The sequence below is a fragment of the Trichechus manatus genome, unplaced genomic scaffold (genome assembly GCF_000243295.1).
Source record: "Trichechus manatus latirostris isolate Lorelei unplaced genomic scaffold, TriManLat1.0 scaffold00048, whole genome shotgun sequence".
In the NCBI taxonomy this organism is placed as follows: domain Eukaryota; kingdom Metazoa; phylum Chordata; class Mammalia; order Sirenia; family Trichechidae; genus Trichechus; species Trichechus manatus.
Genome location: NW_004443984.1, coordinates 3,532,143 through 3,556,431, shown reverse-complemented (window position 1 = coordinate 3,556,431; position 24,289 = coordinate 3,532,143). Strand labels below are relative to the sequence as shown.

Sequence of the window (24,289 nt, the reverse complement as noted above, 5' to 3'; positions counted from 1 at the left end):
GTCTTCCTTTCTCATTGTCCAGCTTTTGCATGCATATGAGGTGACTGAAAATACCATGGCTTGGGTCAGGCGCACCTGAATCATCAAAGTGACATCTTTGCTTTTTAACACTTTAAAAAGGTCTTTTGCAGATTTGCCCAATGCAATACATTGTTTGATTTCTTGACTACTGCTTCCATGGGCATTGACTGTTGATCCAAGTAAAATGAAATCTTTGACAACTTCAATCTTTTCTCTGTTTATTATGATGTTGTTTATCGGTCCAGTTGTGAGGATTTTTGTTTTCTTTATGTTGAGGTATAAGCCATACTGAAGGCTGTAGTCTTTGATCTTCATCAGTAAATGCTTCAAGCCTTCTTTGCTTTCCGCAAGCAAGGTTGTGTCATCTGCGTATCGCAGGTTGTTAATGAGTCTTCCTTCAAGCCTGATGCTTTGTTCTTCTTCATATCTCTCTCCCACCACAGGCCTAGAGGTTAGGATTTACAACACATATTTGAGGGGACATAATTCAATTCATAACAGCAGCCATTCTATAAGTTTGGGATTTTTTCTTCCATTTTTAAAAATAACATAAGCAGTTAAATATATATTTAGATCTCCCCATTACTTATAAGGAAACCCTGGTGCTGTAGTGGTTAAGTGCTACAACTGCTAACCAAAAGGTCAGTGGTTCAAATCCACCAGGTGCTCCTTAGAAACTCTATGGGGCCGTTCTACTCTGTCCTATAGGGTTGCTATGAGTCGGAATCAACTTGATGGCAGCGGGTTTGGTTTTTTTATTACTTATATAGAAGATAGCATACTATAAACAGTTAAGCCTTTGCTTATTTCATTTAATAACATATATAGGGATCGTTCCATATTAGTACATAGAGATCTTCCACATTTCTTTTTACAGCTGCATAGTACTCTATCCTGTGTATGTACTGTAATTTATCCATCTAGTTCTTTATTAATGGACATGTGAGTGGTTTCCAGTCTCTTAATATAAAAATAATGCCGCAATGAATAGCCCTGCACATAGAGCTTTTTGTAATTTTCCATTATATCACTAGGAAAAATTCCTAGAAGTGTAGGATTTGACCTAGGATTACTGGTCAAAGGGTAACACATATGTAATGTGGCTGCATGTTGACAAATTCCCCTGCTAAGACATGCATCATTTTGCTTCCCACCAGCAATGTATGAGAATGCTATCCTCAGGCGTATTTTGATACCATATCAGACTGAGGAGGCTGCAAAGAAGAATCATAGACAAGGTTCCTGTCCTCAGAAACTCTCAGTCTGGTAGGAGAAGGCCTGTGGGCAAACATAATATAATGTACTAAGCAATGGCAGATGTACCCTGAAACTAATGAGTTTAAGCTTCAGAGTCCTTCACTTACAGGGACTCCTTCCAAGCCCCCAACAATGCCTTCATAGGCCCATTTTGTAATATTTTTCCTAAAGAGGCGTTCAAATTATTGAAGCTTTGGGTTCCACAAAACCTGAATCCACCTAAGAGACTTTGGAGTCAACCTATCATTGGGGAGGGGCAGAGGTTTCAAGTTTCAGTTCTGCAGCCTGCTTGACAGAACAGGAAGGGCTCCTTTGATATTTAAAGACAACGACAAATGGAAGAAAAAACCTTCTCTAACCAAAAGAGAGAGCTTCTGGCCCCTCCCCTGACTGATGAAATAACCCCCACAGGTAGCTGTCTACACACAGACTTCCAGAGTTTCTCCCACCACTTTCAAGGGCAGGAACCAAGTCTTGGTTGTCTTCAGAATTCCCAGCAGACAGTTGACAACTGGTACAGGGTGCTCAAGACAAAAGTCTGAACGGATTACAGAGTAGTATGGGAAGAGAAAGGAGCCCTGGTGGCCCAGTGGTTAAGCGCTAGGCAGCTACCTGAAATGTCAGCAGTTGGAGCCCACCAGCTGCTCCAAGGAAGAAAGATGTGGCAGTCTGCTTCTGTAAAGATTACAGTCTTGGAAACCCTATAAGGCAGTTCTACTCTGTTCTATAGGGTCGCTATGAGTCGGAATTGACTCCACAGCAACGGGATGGATAGGGAAGGGTGTTACACCGGGGGGTGGGGGGTAGGGCGATGAAGGTTGTTCAGGGTAGGCACCACCCAGAACAAACACCTTTCGGTCAAATGAGGCTGAGGTCTGTTTCCTCACCTGTAAAACCAGGGTTAGTAATAAAGCCTGCCCTTGTGGGTTTTGGTTAAGATTAAGCGAGATGATTTACGTAGGGCCTAACCCAGTAGAATCTCGATAAAAGCAAACCAAACCCATTGCCGTCGAGTCGATTCCGACTCATAGCGACCCTTTAGGACAGAGTAGAACTGCCCTATAGTTTCCAGGGAGCGCCTGGTGGATTCGAACTGCCGATCTTTTGGTTAGCAGCCGAGCTCTTAACCACTATGCAGCCAGGGTTTCCAGAATCTCGGTAGAAGGTCCATAAATGGGGAATAGAAAATAGATAATTTTTATTGTTCCTTGAGAGTAGGGACAGGGATTCTTTGTACATCATGCCTTATACAGGGCTAGGACGAGCACCAACCACCTTGCTGACAAATAGTAGGTGCAGAATAAATCGGTGGAGAAGGAATGGACGTTTCTGGCTGATGCTTAGTGATCTGTGTAACAACTGAATGACCGATTGGCCCTGGTCTCTGGGTAACTGTTAGTCCCGTGCTGGCTGTCAAGTCGAAGGTGTGCCGGAACCTCACTGACCGCTCCCGCGTAGCCGGATGACTCCGGCGGCTTATGCGCCCACTGACAGTCGGGCCCCGAAAGAACGACGGCTGTCTTCGCTGTCAGTCTCGGCCCTGACAGGCCCTGACGGCCGCCTCTCCCTGCGCGCCGGCTGGATCTCGACTCTCCTCTAGGAGCCCACCGGGGCTGCAGCTGGACAGGGTGTGGGTCCGCAGCAGCAACCAGCGGCAGCGCTGCTGTTCCCTCCCTCCCCGCGCCCCGCAGGGCGCCTCCGACTCCCCGCTGCCGCAGCCCGGGAACAATGAGGCGCCGGCTTCTTTAAGGGAGATACCACCGCGCCGGCGGCACAGGGGACGGCGTCTTCCCAGACGATCGCACCCAGCCCCGCGCCACCGCCGCCTTGGCAGCTGCACTGCCCGCAAACATGGCTCAGTGACTCTGACAAAAGGTGCAGCCTCCCTCCTGGCAGGGCGGACGCCAGGCCTCCCAGCTCGGGCTGCGCCTTCTCGCAGGCCCGCGGTAAAGCTCCGCAGTCCGCAAGCACCCCAGGCCAGCGCAAAAGAAGATGCACCAGGCGTTCCACCCTAACGACCCCCGCACACCTGCCCGCAGCTCGGTAGGTCGGTAGGGGAACAGGGAGGGGAGGCAGGAGGCCGCGGTGCGGCACGCGCTTCTTCAGCCTCAGATCTGCTACTGCAGACAATCCTCGGGGCTGCGGGCCGTGCACGACCGCAGCACCGAGAGGGCGACCGAACCCCGGGCGTGAAGTGGCCTCCCCCTTCTCACGCCCGGTCACCCCTGCGGGGAGGGGCGCAAGTGGTGCGTTCCGGAGTGGGCGCACCTCCCGCAACTCGGTCTCTTCAAAGAAATGGGAAAGAGGTGGAGGCAAGCGGAGCACCCGGTGCGCAACCAATAGGAATAGCTCTCGGCTTCCTGGCTCGCGCTACGGAAAGCCAGGGGGGGCGGGGCCGCAAGGCGTAAGGGGGTGTGTCCGCGCGCACCACGGGGGCGCGCGCGGGCCTCTGACTGGAGGCCGCGGCGGCGGAGGCGCGAGCTGCCGGATAATGGCGGCCTGCAGAGCCCGTGAGAGGGAGAAGCGGCAGCAGCTACCCTGAGGTAAATCTGGCCCTTCGGCGTGGCAGAGAAGCCCTGCTGCAGAACCGAGGTTCCAGCATGTGCCTCCATCCCCAGGAGACCTGTCATAGACCTGTCAAAGGAATCATCCTGGGGAAGGCCTCGCTTTCCCTAGGCCTTCGTGCCTGCACCCTCAGGCCACCGGCCCCAGCTGCGGCCTCTAATGCCCGTGGCCTCTTCCCCAGGCCCCAGCCCTCAGCCCCCAGCACCGAAGTGTGAAGGCAGCTGCAGGACTGACTCCTCGGGGCGAAGGGCCTGGGGAGGATCCCCTCAGGGTTCTATCTGGTCGCAGCCGAGGAGGGGGAGGGCCTGATACTCGGCCAATGAGCGGGGCCCTGAGCCCCGCGCCGGGGAACACCTCTGCCCCGGACCGGCCCTTCCTGGTCACTGGCATATGTATGGCCTGGCCGGCCCGCACCTAACCGCTGGATCAGCCCGGCAGACGTGGAAATGCCATCATGAGTCACTTAGTTTCACACAGGATGCATCGCCGTGGTGTGTTTTGATCCAGAATCTCAAAGGATTTCATAAACACCAACCCTCCCCCTTATTCAGGAAGATGCCCTTACGCATGGGGTTTATATCGAGCTGGAGAGGATATAGAACTGCTTCAAAGATGCATAGTAATTGACGATCCAGGTGGAGTAGGAAAGAATGTCTGCTGTGTATTTGGGGCAGAGGATTCTATGACAGAAAATCAAGCAAATACTAGGAAATACAGTAGAATTTGAAGGATAGATGGCCTATTCGAGGAAGTGGGACTGAGACGCAATCTCAGAAGCTTTCATTTTCTTTTTTTAAATCTCATCTATGGACTTGAAGTAGCTGTTCCCAGTTTCTCAGGCTCTAGGGTCAGTAGCTTTATGTTCCCCCTAAATTGTATATCGTAGAGGTTGTACAATCTCAGGTTACTTTTCTTGCCCACGGTACCCGTGGAACCCGCTGCCGTCGAGTCAATTCCGACTGATAGCGACTCTACAGGACAGAGTAGAACTGCCCCATAGAGTTTCCAAGGAGCGCCTAGGGGATTCGAACTGCTGACCTTTGGGTTAGCAGCTGTAGCACTTAACCACTATGTGCCCATGATAGAAATCTACAAATGAAAATCTGTGCCTGAAGCTCATTGGAATCTTGAAATTCCTAGGGGGTCAGAGGCACACTTTCGACTTTCTTGATCCAACACGTGAGCATTTCTGTGTAGGGCCTTTTGCTCCTGCGTTAAAATGATTTATCAAGTTGAATCCCAAAGAACTCTGTCAGAGGGCCCCTTGATATGTAGGACAGTTTCTGTTGCCCAAAAATGGCCTAGCTATTGTAAAACAACAACAACAAAAAGATAACTATATTCCAAGTAGCTTACTTTCTTTTTAAAGGAACATTATCCTCCACAAACTTTAATTTGAACATTATTCTCCACAAACTTTAATTTGTTTTGCAAGAAATAAGGAAATAAAACTAAAATATGAAAATACATAGTTTGGCCATTTGTTTTTAAATAATAACAGCTAACCTTTTCAGTTCTATAAGTAGCCTGGTTCACTTTTAGCCCTTAAGCACAAGCCAGTTGTTTGTATTTCTGACAAGAGTATTTTTGTTTGTGTATTTTTGTTTTTGTTGTTTTTATGACCTTTTCTGTGTGTCTGTAGCCTTAAGGAGAAGCTGGGGTTTTGTGTGTTTGTTCATTTTTTCATGATCAGTAAATAAGAATCCTTACTTTTTTGGTTTATTTTTAACAGCGACATTTTGAAGCAGTTCGTATAAGAGGCATTATAGTGTAGTGGTTAAAATCATGGACATCAGAGCCAAACAGATGGCCTGGATTCAAATCCCAGTTCCACCAGTTACTAGCTGTTTGACCTTGGACAAGTTACTTAACCTCTCTGTGCTTTAGTTTCCTTTTCTTTAGTTTCCTGACCATAGTAGTACCTAGCTCGTAAAATTATTGCGAGGATTAAATGAATTTAATATTATAAAGTGCTTGAAACAGTTCCTGATACATGGTAAGTACTACATAAGTATTGGCATTATTATTATTATTGTTAAAATGTTTAGATTTTCCCAAGGTATAGCAAATATCTTTCAAGCACGACAGGTGGTGGTGCAGATGATAGCTAAATCACACATAAGAAAAAACACAAGCCAGACATTATTCCTAATTTCAACAGAACACTTTGTTGATTTTTCCAGAAACCTTGACCTTGAAGATGGTGAGTAGCCAGCCAAAGTACGATCTAATACGGGAGGTAGGCCGAGGTAGTTACGGTGTGGTGTATGAAGCAGTCATCAGGAAGACCTCTGCACGGGTAGCGGTGAAGAAAATTCGATGCCACGCACCTGAAAATGTTGAACTAGCTCTTCGTGAGTTCTGGGCACTAAGCAGTATCAAGAGCCAACATCCAAATGTGATTCACTTGGAAGAATGCATTCTACAAAAAGATGGGATGGTGCAAAAGATGTCCCATGGCTCTAATTCCTCACTTTATTTACAGGTATGTGTGGTTGAATGGAGAAGAAGTGATATGAACATAACAATAGTCAGCAAGAAGAGGAATGAAAGGGTCAGATGAACTTTTCTCTTTAAATGCAGGTGTTTATATAGTTAGCAGTAGATAGGGGTCTGCCAAGAATTGAGTAGGTGTTTGGTTTAAAATAAGGTTTTTTTTAAACCTGTGATGCAAATACCTAAAAATAACATAAGCCACCTGTTAAGCCATAGTACTTGCCAGTCTGCATAGGAATGGGGCAAGATGGGCACTAGGGAAGTGTTTAAGACAAGAGCCTAATAAGTTCACTTCCTCAGAATCAATATTTTTTGGAACTAAAGACAGAAGAAAAGGAAAAAGGCCACAACTAATAGCACCCATAGGTAGCTGAGTATCTCTTTTATAGATCACTGGTTTGAACATAAGCCTTTGCCATTTTAGAGGCGTCATGTAGTTTCTTAACTGTGCAATTCCAGTTAATTTTCATGAAGTACGTGGCTGGCACCAGAATATTATTAACAGTGCTAATAGTTAACATTTGAGTTCCTGCTCTGTTCCACATACTGTACTGAGTGCTGTAAAGACACTTGCTCAGAACAATCCTATGAGGAAAGTACTATTATTGTCCTCATTACAAATGAAGAAACTGAGGCTTAGGATAGATAATAAATGTATCTAAAGTCACATAGCTAGCAAATGGGACTTGAACCTAGGTCTGTCTGATAACTAAAGCTTGTGCTCTCTTAAACACTCAGCGATATTGCCTCCAAATTATTCTTTTATAACTTAGGGGAAACATTAACATTGGAAAACAGAAAAGCTTTTTTTTAGGTTGGCTTCTGCCGTAGATCAAAATCTCTAGCAGTTCTATACTCATTGAATAGAAAATATATATAAGACATAGCTAGTTAAAGGCCAGAGCAAAATTTCTTAAGACCAGTCATTCTTAGAAAAGGAAACAACTTTCCTTTAGTCTGTCTAAATTCAGAATTTACCATCAGGGTGCAAAAGTTTGTTTATAAAACAGCAAAAGCTTTTGCACTAGCAGCAACAAAGAAAACAAGCATAACTATCTGTAATTAGAAACTTGTGAGTTTCATTGTAGAGTTAACAAATACTCATCTCGAGGACTTAATTAATATTTCAGTTTAGCACTCTATGCTGTGATGTTTTCTTTCTTAAGACAGTGACTATAAAACACAACTGTTTAGCCTGTATTCATGTTATTGTTTGCTTTTCTAAAAGTGCTTATTACATAAGTTTCCCTGATATCAGGAACTATTGGAGATATTACCACATTCCCTCTTAAAAGTGAATTGAACTTTGCTTTGAATTTTAGAGACTAAGATGCCTAATCTCTTTTGGACTGGAAAAGCAAAGACATTTTAAACATATGACTTAGTCCTGACAGTATCCTTGAGTCTAGATCTAGTAACAATTATGGTAACCAGGCGTTAGCTTGTCTTGTAGATGTAAAGTACTACCAGACTTGATTCATTGATTTTTATATCTAAAGCACCTTTTTTGTTTAGTAAATCTCTTTCATCTTTTAAAGTCTGATAGACTTCTCTTTGACTTTTGACACTTTTTGCTAGCTGTATACAAAACCAAAAACCAAACCCGTTGCCGTCGAGTCAATTCTGACTCCTAGTGACCCTATAGGATAGAGTAGAACTGACTCATAGGGTTTCCAAGGAGCAGCTGGTGGATTTGAACTGTCAACCTTTTGGTTAGTAGCCAAGCTCCTAACCGCTGCGCCACCAGGGTGCCCCTTGCTAGCTGTCTGACCTTGGATAAATAACCCAACTTTTCCAAGCATATGTTTCTTCATATATAAAATAGGAATAATAATTTCTACCTCCCATGGGAGTTATCAAAATTGGGTATAATGTGGATACAGTACAGTACCTAGTAAGCAGATATTTATCAACACATTTATCAAGTGCCTTCTCTGTAAAGGAAATCAGTATTTACATCTAGTAAAAACAACATGAGATCACAATGAGTCGGAATCGACTTGTCGGTACCTGACAACAAAGATAACAAAATAAATTAGGTAGGGTGACCACAAGGTTCAGATGAATGGGCTTCTTCATTCTCTACACACATTTTAATTTTTGTCCATGTTTTTCCAGATATCTCTCCTTGTTCTCAGTTGGAATCATTAAGTCAGTTCCTGATTGCTAAAAACCTCATCTAGAAGAAAATATAGAACACATAATTAACAAAGGACACAACCCCATGCATAGGAACTTTGTGGCCACTTTGTATACTTGTGATAAGTGTCGTGAATGAGAAGTACAGCATGGTATAGGAGCAGGAAACTGTACATACAAAGGTCCTGAGACAAAAAGCACAGAGCTTTCTAAGAATTGAAAGAAGATGGTAAAGCTATAGCATACAGGGAGAGTTGCTTGTAAACAAGGCTGGAAAGGTTAGCAGGGGTCAGAACATACAGGGTCCTGTAGCCCATGTTAAAGAGCTTTGACCATATTCTAGGAAAACAGAGAAACCATTGAAGAACTTTAGATAAGAGAACCAATGACTAACATGCTCTTTACACATGAAAATAAGTAGATTGGGCTCTCTGTGTACTTCTCAACCAGAAGCTGGGAAGTTTAGCCTGTGATCTGTTTTTGTATAGCCTGGATGCTAAAAATGTTTTTGACATTTTTAAAGCATTGTAAAAACTAAGGAAAGAATAGGAAGAATATGGGACAGATACCTTATGTGGCTTGCCAAGCCTAAAATATTTACTATCTGACCCTACTCTAAACCGTTCTTTAAATGCTGGGACTCTGTATGCTCAAAGTTATTGAGGAAGTTTGCTTTCACAAGTAAAGACAGAAGAGAAGAAATGAAGAAAGAGAGAAAAGCGCTGGTTTTTAATCTCAGCACAGTTAGTAGCAGTGCACCTTGTAAATGATTGTGTTGTCTGTACCTTTCCTATTCCTTCATTTTTTCTGTCTCACTGGCAGACATACGCAACAAGTAGAACACATGCAAAAGAAACATCTGCAGACCGTTGCGATTACTGCTCTGGGGTGGGGGTTGGGGGGCAGAGTGGCATGGAGGGGTGTTTTTGCTTCCGCCCTGCTCAAGTGACAGAAGCAAGTACCAGTGGATTAAATGTAAAATTAGCAATTCACTCACCCTTCAACCACTCTTCGGCTTCCCTCCTGAGTTTTACTCAACCCATATATCTGAAAATGACACCATACAACAGATGCTTTCAAACCACTGTATGCCTGCATTTTAGAGTAGTAGTTCATGTTCAGTGAAATAATATTCTTGAATTTCAGGTGACAGGATAGTTATAATTAGACAGTGATAATAAATAAAACTGATTTATTCTAGGTTTTCAGCTTCTGTCAAAGAAGAACTGTACAAGCACAGACTTCAATTTTTATAACAAGATGCGAATTTGATTTTTATAAATTGGTTTTAAAAAGCCATCCAGTGATAAAGACAAAAAACCTGTTGCTGTCGAGTCGATTACAACTCATAGCGACCCTGTAGGACAGAGTAGAACTGACCTGTAGGGTTTCCAGGGAGCACCTGGTGGATTCAAACTGCCAACCTTTTGGTTAGCAGCCAAGCTCTTAATCACTGCACCACCATAGCCAACATAATTTGCATTCTCGCTGTAGAAGTTTGTGAGGTGATAGTGTTGGTCTTTATTTTATCAGTGGTTATAGGAGCACTTTATTTCTGCAACAACTAGTTGGTCTTTGGTCATTTTTCTCTCAGTTGTAGAGATGATATTGATAGTGTATGTTCAATAAGCAAGAAGTATATTTTAGACAGTTTAATTTAACAGACTTTCTTAATTGAGGTTTATGCCCTAGCTGGCACTCTCCCAAGTCTAGCTGCTGAAACTTTGGTCTTTTCATGAAGCTATTAGCTAGGTGAGCAGGGTTCAGCTCCATTGACATGTGTAAAAAATGTGTGGCCAGTTGGATACTCTTCAAAATAAAGCTATGTATAAATAAATTTTTACCTGGCTTCAAGATTTGGTGTGTATTCATTAGGGACAAAGTAACAGTTTGAAATACTGCAATTTAAAATACACATGTGAAAGCACTGACCAAATAGGATATTCATGGTGTTTCCATATAAAATTGGAGACTGACTTTACCTTTGTTACTTTTTTACTGTAACTGAATTTTGTACTACCTATGCAGATGATCGTAAACTGTTTTTTTCTTTTTTTCCTTCTTATAGCTTGTAGAGACTTCATTAAAAGGAGAAATTGCCTTTGATCCCAGAAGCGCCTATTACTTGTGGTTTGTGATGGATTTTTGTGACGGAGGAGATATGAATGAATATCTGTTGTCCAGGAAACCCAATCGTAAAACTAACACCAGCTTCATGCTTCAGCTGAGCAGTGCCCTGGCTTTCTTGCATAAAAACCAGATCATCCATCGAGATCTCAAGCCTGATAACATCCTGATTTCTCAAAGCAGGTTGGATACCAGTGACTTGGAACCCACACTGAAAGTGGCCGATTTTGGTTTGAGTAAAGTTTGTTCAGCCTCTGGGCAGAACCCAGAAGAACCTGTCAGTGTAAACAAGTGTTTCCTCTCCACAGCATGTGGAACAGATTTCTACATGGCTCCTGAAGTGTGGGAGGGACATTACACAGCAAAAGCTGACATCTTTGCTCTGGGGATTATCATCTGGGCAATGCTAGAAAGGATCACTTTCATAGACACGGAGACAAAGAAGGAACTCCTGGGGAGTTATGTAAAACAAGGAACTGAGATTGTGCCTGTAGGGGAGGCACTTCTGGAAAATCCCAAAATGGAACTTCTCATTCCTGTGAAGAAAAAGTCTATGAATGGGCGAATGAAACAATTGATTAAAGAAATGCTGGCTGCCAACCCTCAGGATCGTCCAGATGCTTTTGAACTAGAACTCCGATTAGTACAAATTGCGTTTAAAGATAGCAGCTGGGAAACGTGACACATATATTGTTTGCAAATATCTTGGATGATGTGCTGCTTCTGTTTTAACAGTGATGCAACATTATATGGCTGAAAAAGAATACAAAAAGCTAAACACCTTCTAAGGGTTTAGGTTTTATTGTAGGGTGTTTTTTTTTTCCCCTCGTTTTTCTTAAGTCCAAGTTGGCCATTTTGTTCGTATGTTTTCAGTGTGTATTACCAATGTGAGTGTAAATTTTTTTAGATGATCATTGGTAGAAGTTTGGCAGGAAAATTCTCTAAGAGCCAAGAAAAGGAGAGAGTCCAGTTTTCTGGAAATATGTCTCAAGTATTTTAGACATTCCTTGTCAGTCAGTATTAGAAATTTCCATGGAAGAAGAGGTTTGCATGCTGGTAATGCAACCTTTGAAGCTTTGTAAAGGAAACATATATGTATATATTTATGTATATGTAAGTATGTGAATGTGTGCATTTTGCATTCCATATGAAGAAAATGCCACTTCTGTTTAAATTATTTGATGTAGGTTTGGGTTTTTGAGATTTGCTGGTGAAATCAATCATGGAAAATAAAAGAACCTTCCCTCATCTTCCTACCCTGTTCCTCCCTCTAACGAAATCATACTGTTTTTTTTATTTTTGTAATATTATTCAGCATTTTTTTAAGGCATCATTTTGGAGGGTCTAAAATTATTAAACATAAATGAAACTAAGTCATCCAAAGCTGCTGAAGTATGTTTGAGCTCTCCAGTGCCCTATAGCTGCAGGAGGTGAATTAGTTATGCATTCATGTGGTAACAAGTTGGCAAGGACATTAATGATTCAGTCATACCTTCTTTATGTAACCAGGCATTCAATTAACCAATTAAACCACTGCATTGGGACAGGTCTGCACTTCAGTATCTACAACCTGATATAAATCTGAACACAGGATTCTTCTGTTTCTGAAAACTTTGCTGTATATGAACTATAATACCTGATATGTTAATTTTGGGTTTCAAGACTTTGTCTAAGCTTCAGCATAAAGTTGAAAAAACCAAATGAGCTCTACTCTCATATTGCCTGCCCTGATATGGTCTCTTGTTTAATCACTGGATTTCCTTTCATTTTGGCACTGATGCTGTTTTCTCTTGTCTAATTTGAGACAGTAATGATAGTGATATGGTTGTCTTAAATGTTGATCACCTTTTTCTAAAGTGGGAGGTGATACTTAAACAGTTTGGCAAATGGATACAATATTGTGGCATCAACTATATCTTTCAAATGGAAAAGTTATCGATTGTAGACAATCACTTGGTATGGTCTATGTCAAAAACCAACAAACTATTATTGTTCTTGAAGTTCGTTTGATTTTAATCCTGTATAGTTGTCTCCAATCTTGTTTTTCTGTAAATGCAGATAGTTGAAAACTAAGGAAAGAATGCTTTCCTAAAGCGGAACATTAGCCTTTAAGGTTAGATAGACTTTAAGGCCATTGTATCTGGGTTAATCTTTAGAAAGCACCAGAATCTTTGGTCAAAAGTCAAGCAAAATGTTTAGCTATAAGAATATTGAAGTCATTGATAGTTTCCATAGTCCCCTCAGCCTTTTAAAACTTCCACAACTTTTGGAATATTGCCATCTTATTTTTTTTCTTCATTTAAAATGTATTCAGAAGATAACACAAAAAATTAGAGTACATAAAATTTCTGGACTATGTATTACTTGGTCTGGAAGTGAAGTTTAAAATTTGGACTGAGAGGTTTTACTAAAGCCTCTTAAGATTTAAAAAAAAAAAATGTATACATTTAACATCACTTTCAAGCTCATGTAGGAATTCTTTTGGAAATTAGAGATGGAAATACACTGGAACCTCGTGAAAATGTGGCCCTCTGGATCACCAAATCAATGTAATAGATCTGTCCGAGGGGATTTAGTTACTGGAAATAAGAAAAAGCATCATTATGATGTGGCCTCATCAATAATATGGCACTTAAGCAGAGATTCGTATGTGATGTCATTTGCCCTTTGAATATGCGTGCTTGGAGTCACAGTCTCTTAAGTACATAGCTTTTGGACCTGCCTCATTTAAAATAGTGATCATTTATTTTGAAAGATTTTGCCTGTAAAGTGGAATTCTTTCTTTGGGGGCAGGAACGGTATAATGTGATCAGTCTCTTCTGGAATTTTTTCAAGTCCTTATATTCTAAAATAGCCTGTGATACCAAGCAAAATGATAATAAATTATTTGTCTTTCTTTGTTGTTTCAGTCAGAAAGTATTTATTAGGTACCTACTGTGTGCTCAGCACTAGATGTCAGTTGATAAAATGACATTTAAAAATTGGCGTTTGCTTTAAACCTTAAACCAGAAACACCCCCTGAAGTCTTCTTAAAACCCAACAATACTTTAGCTTAACTAGTAAAAAAAAAAATGTCTGCCTTGAGCATTATACTCTTTTAAGAATTTTCTATATGGGATCAAATTGACAACAGCAACTCAAAAGATAAGATAGGAACCTTAGGTGGCAGAGAGTTTATGTTATTGAGGGAGGAACAACTCAGAAAAGGAGGGTGAGAAGGGTTGCCCAACTCGAAGAATGTAATCAATGTCACTAAATGGTACATGTAGAAACTGTGGAATTAGTGTATGTTTTGCTGTGTATATTCTCAGCAGCAACAAAATGACTAAAATTTAGGGGAGAAAAATTGGCATTTAGCTACAGGCCAGGAGTAGGAAGTAAAAATGATCACTGATACTTGGAAATTCCTGAATATTTGCTAGAGGAAAACTGAAAGCAAGAATTTGGTGCGTTGCCCATAATAGGTACTCAATAAACAATTATTCCTCATAGTAGAGTCTGTTGCCATGATTAATAGCATTTTATTAAATCTGTCTTAATTTTAAAAAGACCAAATACTTCAAATGAGCTTATAGGCAGGTGTGGCCAGTTAAAATATGGGATTGTACAGTTAGTTCCTAGAGTGTTATTTTGCACTAGTTGTCCCTTAGAAAGTTGGGGTTCCTGTAGATTTTTGGTGCTAAGGAATACTTTGTCATTATGATGAAGGAAGTGTTTCGTGTAAGATAAATAGCACACTGAATAGTTCTTTCTGCTGGTCTGTTTCTTCTCTTTGTTGTTTTTAATTGTAAAATATTTTATCAATCAAACTATTGTAGCAGCTACAAAAGAATTCACCAGCATGACAAAATGGTCAAAAAATAAGTCATCAGCACTTCAAAAATGAAAGCAACTTTTGAAATTTTCTTTTAAAATTGTCAAATATATTTTATGAAGAATTTATAAGAGGGGGGAAATGATTGTAATTTATTGTTCATGACAGTTTTTTTTTTTTTTTTTTTAATAAAGTAAGTTTCAACAACGACAAAAAAATCCTGAGAATTCTACGTTGCTGCTTTGGTGGCTCTGTGAGTAGTTCTGTAGTGCTTTCCTTCGTGATCATAAAATAGAGGGAATAAAATTGGAAACAATGTTACTTTCTACCTGAAATAGAAAAACTTGCTGAGGAAAAGATAATTGAACTATAGGAATTTCTTTGAGTATTATTTCAAGTTCTCTAAAATTTTTATGCTCACTCTCCTGCTGTATTTATCAGAAGAACTTGTATTGCCTGAGATAAATTATTTTTTCCATTTATTTCCCTATCACATTAAGCTGAGAATGCATCCAAGACTTAGAATGATGTATAATAAATGTACTAAAAGGATGCAATCTTTTGATCTGTAACTTGAGACCATGGTTTTCTTTTCTATAAAAAGTCAATTGGCCCACTTTTCTTCTATAGAGTTTATTATGTGTGCCTTCTCCAAAATAAAGTACTAAGAATACAGTGTACTTAGTGATTGAATGGCACAGCAGAGGGAAAAATGGGAAACAAAGCATTAACTTGACACATGATCTAGTGACTAAAGCAAGAAAGCAGGCATCAGGAATTGTGGCTTCTTCCGACTTTGCCACCTTCTCCTGGCATAACCTTTGTAGACAGGTAAACTTTGCTTTTGATTTAGAAGTTAATAAAAAAAAATTTGAATCTTAAACTATAAATATTTGTATTTACTAGCATTTTGAGAGTCCAAAGCACCTTCATGTGGTTTTTATGTAACTTTCAGTCAATTTTACTTAAAACGGGCTGATTTCTTGATGAGGAAATTAACAGTAATAAAATCAGTTACTGAGGTAATGGTAATGGTTTTATCCTAGCACTGCTGTTTTTTGTTTTGTTTTGTTTTGTTTTTGTTTTTACTGTTATAAAACTAGCGCTGGGCTGTAGTGCCTAATCTCTTACTCCAGATGGAGTTTCCTCCAACAACAAAGCTTTATCTTTCTCACTGAAGTAATAACTCTTGGTTGTTTTGGTCTTTTCTTTGAATGTAGCTCTTTCGGTCAACCAATCATCACTGTCCTCTATAAAGTGCACTGTAACGGCAGACAGTTGGTTTGTGGTTAGATAATAACTCCTACTTGAGAAACCTATGGCAGCCACACCTCTTGAGGGCAAAGTGTGTCTTTTAAAGGCAGTACTTTCCCCTTTGCGATGATTTTTCATTGGTTAGAGGGCAATTTTTAAAGAAAGTCGTCTGGGCTTTTGATTTCACTCTTTCATTTCCTATTCGGCCCTGGTATTTCAAGCTTAGCTTCTTCTGGGCAGAAGTTAAGCAACTTGATGTTACAGAAGGCTTCGTGGTCTAGTGGAAAAAGCACAGGCTTTGGTGTAGCAGATCTGATGCTGAATATGAGCTTTTGAAAATACCTACATAATTAATGTATGGCACTGGGCAAGCCACCTCACCACTCCTAAGCCTCAGTTTACATATCTAAAATGGAGATGATGATATTTATATTTCAGGGTTTTGTAAAGGTCAGAGATAATTCACATAAAATGCCTAGCATAGTGCCTGATACATCAAGTTCTCAAATGGTAGCCATTGTTATTTTTCATATTCTGATTTTGATGATATGTTGAATGAATGAATGGATTCCCTATGAGCCAGTCTTCAGTTGTAGCTTTGATTCTTCTTCCTTGGGAGAATCTGATAAAGGCACTATATCCTTTCCTTGGGGAAAATGCATGAACTCTTATAAAAATGTTTGCCTATAATTTCAGGGAATTTATGGATCTCTGAAGCTCACATAGACCCCAAGTTAGGGACCTTGAGATGTAGGCTCCACTATGTGTCTCTGCTAAAGCTCCTAAGTCAAAAGTAGGCCATGCATGAGGAGACGACTGAGGCACTTGTTTTGTTTATTTATCTGGGTGCTAGTTATACGAGTGTGTTCACTTTATGAAAATTGCACTTTTCTCTAGGTATGTTATACTTCGACAAAAAAATTATTTTTTAAAAAATTTATGTGCATTAGGCCTGGAGACTGTCATGACAGGTGTTGTCAGAAGCAGAGGGAAAGAACACAGACCCTTTATCTTTCCGTATTAGCTGTGTGACTCCCGAGTTCCTAACCACTCAGATTCACAGTTTCCCACATGTATAAAATAGAGATAATACCTGACTCAGAGCACTGTGAAGATCAAACAAAATGATGCATCTAGAAATGCTTGGCACACACAATGAATGTTACTGCTTCCCATTCCCTTTGGAGAGCTCACTGGGAATGACTCTGGGTTGCCTTTACTGCTGATTTGCACCCCAGGTAGATAGTAGGTTTGTTTGTTTCTTTCTTCATTTAACTTAGCTTATATATTTTTTTTTTTGGAACAATTATTTGAGAAATAGCTTATGTTCCATTACTATAATGCCTTGCCCAGCTCTGCTCCTGCAGCCCTCCATAGACAGAGTTCTCAACTAAAGATTTCCTTAGCCCAAGTTTCTTTCCTCTTTCTGTTTGCTGCTAATGACATGAGTGATAGTAATTCAGGATGTCTGCTGTCTCTCTGACACAGACGTCCATGCTGGAAACTAGGAGAGTACTAATAAGTGTCATGCCTTTCTTTGTCCATTTTTCCTAGCTTCCGGTAGAAGGCAGGAAAGTGTTTACCGGTGTGATTTGAGAGATAACAGTCAAAATGTAGCCCGAGGGAGAATGGGAAGAGCCAGGCAAAGATGGTCAAAACTCTGATGACAAGAATTAGGCTGCCGTGGTTCTCAATCTAAGCTGCATGTTAGAATTTTAACCTGGGGATGTTTTTTGAAAACCAGCTGATGCATTCTGCTTCTGGCTATTATGGAATAACAAGATTTCTCTTCCTGCCTTAAACAACTAAAATACCAGACGAAATACATGAAGCAATGTGCTCAGACATTGGACAACTAGCAACGCAGGACTGTGATCCCTGAGAGAAGGGAATCAAATTAGATGAGCCCCATTATTGCCCTAGCTTACTGCCTGGAGAGGGAAGGGGTACCTAAACAGCAACCAGCCATCTCCTTGAGTTGAGAAGACAGAGTTCAAGGAGGCCACGCCAGTTGAATTCATGCGGCAGAGTATCCAACAGAGAGAAAATGCTAAACAAAGAGCTCTGGACATTTGCAGAGAGTTTTCTTCAAGTCACTGATGACTGAGTGCTGATCAGTACATGCTTGTGAGGAAACTACCTGAGACCAGGAAGAACCACCTGAAAGGCTCAGGCAGGACAATCCTCAGAGCTCACCAAGGGGCAGGAATAGTTACTATTCCTACCAGCCAGAGTGGAAAGACCTCCTCATACATACAGCATCAAGGAAAGTCCTCAGAAGGGTATTGTTCCCGTTGTTGTTTTTAGCTGCTGTCCAGTGGGCCCCCAACCCATGATGACCCATGCACAATGGGATCGGACCATTGTGATCCATAAGGTTTTCAATGGCTGATTATCAGAAGTAGGTCACTAGGCCTTTCTTCCTAGTCTGTCTTAGTCTGGAAGCTCTACGGAAACGTATGCAGCATCCCCCCAACATGCAAGCCTCCACTGACAGACAAGTGATAGCGGTGCATTGGCTGGGACTCAAACCCAGGTCTCCTGAATGGAAGGCAGGAATTCTACCACTGGACCCCCACTGTCTTCATTGTTCCAGTAGTGAGGCCAGATTATCCCTAGACTAAGGGCTATTCTGGACCTGCCTAACGAAGCTTAAAAGTAAGTCTTGAAAGAATAAAAACTTTTCCAAGTAACTTAACTGTGTGCTAGAACAAAGCTCAAAAATATTTAAAGGAATACAAAAAATTTCAACCTCAGTAATGTAAAATTCAATGTTCGCCAACCAATTTAAAATTTATTAGAATTTAAAATGATTAGACATGCAACAATGCAGAAAAATACAATCCATGATTAAGAGAAAAATCAATAGAAACAGACCCCAGAAATGACACAGATGATAGTATACAAGTATGTTAAAACAGATATTATAAATATACTTCATATGTATACTTCAACGTAGAAGAAAGTATAAACATGTTAAAGAGAGACATGGAAGATATAAAAAGACCCCCAAAAACTTCAAGAGATAAAAAATACAATTACTGAAAAGAAATATACTCTGAATGGCATTAGCAGAAGATTAGACACTACAGAAGAAAAGATTAGTGACCTTGCAGATATATCAGTAAAAGCTATACAAAGTGAAATAAAAAGAAGAAAAGACTGAAAAAAATGAGCACGGCAATTGTGAGCTGTGGGACAACACTGAGTGGCCTGTGTGTAATTGCAGTCACAGAAGGAGAGGAGAGAGGCAGGGACAGAGAAAGTATCTGAAGAAACAATGGCCAATTTTTTTCCAAATTTAATGAAAATTATAAATCCATAGATCCAAGAAGCTCATTAAGTCCCAAGAACAGGAAACATGAAGAAAACTGCACCCAAGGTATACCATAATCAACTTACTTAAAAACAGTGATCAAATAAAAAGTCAATCTAGAATTTTAAACCTGGCAAAAATATCTTTCAAAAATTAAGGTGAAATAAAGACTTTTTCAGACATCCAAAAGCTGGAAGAATTAACAGAAGTCCTTCAAGGGGAGGGAAATGATACCAAATAGATCTGAGTCTATACAAAGGAATTAAGAACATCACGTTGCCAGGTGGAAACCCCAGGTTCTGCTCAGGCTGACTCGTCTCAGCCAACAAATGAGAGACCGAGGTGGGAGAGTGGAAAGGTGCCCTTATTTCATTGCTCAAGAAAAGAAAACAGTCGGGACTGCTGCCGTCAAGACTGCTCAGCCAGGGTGAGGGTGAAGTTTCCCTTTAAGAGGTTTAGAAGCAGGAAGTTCATACAGGTTACACCAGCAACATTCTTAATCATACTATGCAGGCACAATGGGGTTTACATATAACTTCATACATTGCGTGTTTAGAAAATGGCAGTTAAACTCCACCCAGAGGAGGGGAAGTTACTATGTATGACGTCTAAAACGTTATCCTGAATGTCAACATGGGACCTAAACCGGTTGCCACCAATTTCCTCTAATTTTGGGACAACGGTTAAGGAGAGGGGACCAGGATTTTAATGTAAAGCTACAGGTCGTGTCAAGCAAAGGAACCAGGATTTTGATGTAAAGTTATGGGGCATTCCAAGCAAAGGAATCAGGATTCTAATGTAAAGCTACAGGGCGTGCCAAACAAGCTGCTTGAGGCACTGGAATTTTCCACAGCCTGGAGACCTCTGTCTTAATCAGAAATGGTAAATATGTGTGTAAATATTTTCTTACTTTAAAGAATCTCATTAGAAGAGGAAAGCTAATAATCTATTGTGGGTTTATAATATATGTAGAATTAAATGTATGACAACAGAAATTCCACTCGTAGATATACACCCAAAAGACTTGAAAGCAAGGACTCAAACAGATACTTGGACACAAATGTTCATTGCAGCACTATTCACAATAGCCAAAGGGTGGAAACAACATAAGCACCCATCAACGGAGGAACGGATAAGCAGAATATGGTACATACACACAATGTAATACTACTCAGCCAATAAGAGAAATGAAGTCATGATACATGCTAAAATATGGATGGAGCTTGAAGACATTATGATGGGTGAAATAGGTCAATCACAAAAGGACAAATATTGTATGACCTCACTTATATAAAAAGACAAGAACAGGCAAATGTATAGAGACCAGTTTCTTAGTGGTTACCAGGGCAGGAGGGAGGGAAAAGGGGAGTATCTTAGTTATCTAGTACTGCTATAACAGAAATACCACAAGTGGATGGCTCTAACAGAGATTTATTTTCTCCCAGTTTAGGAGGTTAGAAGTCTGAATTCAGAGTGTGGGCTCTAGGGGAATCCTCTCTCTCCCTCTCTGTCAGCTCTGGAGGAAGGTCCTTGTCTCTTTGAGCTTCTACTCCTGGGTGATCTTCATGTGGCTTGGCATCTCTTTTCTCCCATCTCTGCTTCTCTTGCTTGCTTGTTTAATCTCTTTTATATCTCAAAAGAGATTGACTCAAGACACACCCTACACTAATCCTGCCTAATTAACATAACAAAGGCAACCCATTCCCAAATGGGATTATAACCACAGGCATTGAGGCAAGGATTTACAATGTATGTTTTTTGAGGACACAATTCAATCCGTAACAGGAGGGTTATTGCCTATGGAGTTTCAGTTTACGGTGGTGGACAAATCGGATTGATTAAGGGTAAGGTTGCACAGCTGATTAATGTAATTGCTGTCAATAAATCGTACATTTGTAAAAAGTTGAATTGGCAAAAGCTGTGTAATAGATATATTTACAACAATGACAGAAAAAAAAAAGAGTAGCAGCTGTGGCTGCTTATGTACAACCAAATACCTCATGCGATTTGATTCCTTGGTTTGAAGGTTTAGGGTCATGGTTTCTCGGGACATCCCAGTTAACTGGCCTAATAACATGTTTAGTGCTTTTGTTCTACCTCCCAGTTTGTTGCATAGTGCCTGGGGTCTTAAAAACTTGCAAGGGATCATCCAAGTCACAACAACTGGTCTCTATTTGCCTGGAGTAACAGAGGAAGAAAGAGAGTCAGGAATGGGAGGAAGAAATAGAATGTGTGGTGTCTTAGTTATCTGGTGCTGCTATAACAGAGGAGCCCTGGTGGCGCAGTAGTTAAGAGATCGGCTACTAATCAAGAGGTTGGCAGCTCACATCCACCAGCAGCTCCTTGGAAACCCTACCGGGCAGTTCAATTCTGTCCTATAGGGTCACTATGAGTTGGAATGAACTCAACGGCAACCGGTTTGGGTTTTTTTTTTTGGTTTGCTATAACAAAAATACCACAAGTGGATGACTTTAATAAACAGAAATTTATTTTTTCACAGTTTAGGAGCTAGAAGTCCAAATTCAGGGTGCCAGCTCTAGGAGAAGGCTTTCTGTCTCTGTCAGCTCTGAGGAAGGTCCTTATTCCTTGGTTTCTTGGCAATCTTCATGTGATGTGGCATCTGTCTTCCTGAATCTCTACTTGTTTCTTCTGCTCCTGGTCTGTCTTTTTATATTTCAGAAAGTGGCTTACAACACACCCTACTCCACACTAATACTGCCTCCTTAACATAACAAAGAAAACACATTCCCAAATGGGATTATAACCACAGTTATTTAAAAAAAATCATGGCCTTCGAGTCGATTCAGACTCATAGCAACCCTATAGGACAGAGTAGAACTTACCTATAGGGTTCCCAAGGCTGTAATCTTTCACAGAAGCAGACTGCTACATCTTTCTACCTCGGATCCACTGGTGGGTTCGAACTGTCAACCTTTTGGTTAGCAGCCAAGTGCTTAACCACTGCGCAACCAGGGTTTAGGATTTACAACACATGTTTTTGGAGGACACAATTTAATCCATAACGTGGCTAATTGCCTCCATGAACAACTGCCTCCTTTGCTATGAGACCAGAAGAACTGGATGTTGCCTGGCTACTATTGCTGAACATTTTGATCAAATATTCTATAGAAGAATCCTGATGAAAAGGGGGGACTACAGAACAGAATTTCAGATTCTCATGGAATCCAGATTTTTTAGAGTCATGGAGTTTGGATGAACCCCTGAAATTATTGCCGTTATTGACACACCCAATAACACGGATCAGTTTCAAATGCATTATGCCGGACTCAAAAGGCTACATACTGTTTGATTTCATTTATATGACATTCTGGAAAAGGCGAAAATCGTATGGACAAAGAACAGATTAGTGGCTGACAGAGGTTGGAGGTGGAGAGATGATTTGACTACAAAGCGGCAGCACGAGGGAAATTTTTTTTTTTTTTTTTTGGCATGATGGAACTGTTCTGTATCCATCTGTATTCTTCTGAAAGCAAACAATTAGAAAGGGCAGCTTGAGAAGACAAAGTAAAGTATTATAATGAAATGTGCAAAGACCCGGTGTTAGAAAAACAAAAGGGAAGAACACGCTCGGTACTTCTCAAGCTGAAAGAACTGAAGAAAAAATTCAAGCCATGAGTTGCAACAGAGAAGGATTCTATGAGCAAAATACTGAACAACACAGGAAGCATCAAAAGAAGATGGAAGGAATATACACAGTCACTGTACCAAAAAGAATCGGTTGACGTTCAGCCATTTCAGGAGGTAGCATATGATCAGGAACCAATGGTACTGAAGGAAGAAGTCCAAGCTGCACTGAAGGCACTGGCAAAAACAAGCCTCCAGGAATTGACAGAATATCAACTGGGATGTTTCAACAAATGGATGCAACACTGGAAGTGCTCACTCATCTATGCCAAGAAATTTGGAAGACAGCTACCTGAGCAACCAACTGGAAGAGATCCGTATTTATGCCTATTCCAAAGAGAGGTGATCCAACCCATTGTGGAAATTATCGAACTGTATCATTAATATCGATCGCAAATAAAATTGTGTTGAAGATCATTCAAAAGCGGTTGCAGCAGTACATCGACAGGAAATGGCCAGAAATTCAAGCCGGCTTCGGAAGAGGATGTGGAACAAAGGATATCATTGCTGATGTCAGATGGATCGTGACTGAAAGCAGAGAATACCATAAAGATGTTTACCTGTGTTTTATTGACTATGCAAAGGCATTTGACTGTGTGGATCATGACAAATTATGGATAACATTGTGAACAATGGGAATTCCAGAAGACTTAATTATGTTCGTGAGGAACCTGTGCATAGATCAAGAGGCAGTCAGCTGAACATAACAGGAGGATACTGCGTGGTTTAGTCAGGAAAGGTATGCGACAGGGTTGTATCCTTTCGCCATACTTATTCAATCTGTGTGCTGAGCAAATAATCCAAGAAGCTGGACTATATGAAGAAGAATGGGGGCATCAGGATTGGAGGAAGACTCATTAACAACCTGCATTATGCAGATGCCACAACCTTGCCTGCCGAAAGTGAAGAGGAAGCACTTACTGATGAAGATCAAAGACCACAGCCGTCAGCATGGATTACACCTCAGCATAAAGAAAACAAAAATCCTCACAACCGGAGCAATAAGCAACATCATGATAAATGGAGAAAAGATTGAAGTTGTCAAGGATTTCATTACTCGCATCCATGATCAACACCCGTGGAAGCAGCAGTCAAGAAATGAAAAGATGCATTGCATTAGGCAAATCTGCTGCAAAAGACCTTTTTAAAGTGTTGAAAAGCAAAGATATCACCTCGAAGACTAAGGTGCGCCTGACCCAGGCCATGATATTTTCAATCGCCTCATATGCACGTGAAAGCTGGACAATGAATAAGGAAGACCAAAGAAGAGTTGATGCCTTTGAACTGTGGTGTTGGCAAAGAATATTGAATATACCATGGGCTGCCAGAAGAAAGAACAAATCTGTCTTGGAAGAAGTACAATCAGAATGCTCCTCAGAAGTGAGGATGGTGAGACTTCGTCTCACATACTTTGGACATGTTATCAGGAGGGGTCAGTCCCAGGAGAAGGACATCATACTTGGCAAAGAGAGGGTCAGCAGAAAGAGGAAGAGCCTCAGTGAGATGGATTGACACAGTGGCTGCAACAATGAGCTTAAGCAAAGCAATGATCATGAGGATGGTGCAGGACAGGGCAGTGTTTCGTTCTGTTGTATACAGGGTGGCCATGAGTCGGAAGCAACTCGACGGCACCGAAGAACAAGAACGACATGCAT

General features: G+C 40.9%; 1 protein-coding gene across 1 annotated transcript; it reads left to right on the top strand.

The window, feature by feature from the left end:
• Nucleotides 1–3,682: 3,682 nt before the first annotated feature.
• PDIK1L (PDLIM1 interacting kinase 1 like) lies at nucleotides 3,683–13,064 on the top strand. Its single transcript, XM_004377087.2, has 3 exons — nucleotides 3,683–3,821; nucleotides 6,027–6,328; nucleotides 10,547–13,064. The coding sequence occupies exons 2-3, from the start codon at nucleotides 6,044–6,046 to the stop codon at nucleotides 11,285–11,287; spliced, it is 1,026 nt and encodes a 341-aa protein (XP_004377144.1). The 5' UTR covers nucleotides 3,683–3,821; nucleotides 6,027–6,043; the 3' UTR covers nucleotides 11,288–13,064.
• The last annotated feature ends 11,225 nt before the right edge of the window (nucleotides 13,065–24,289 follow it).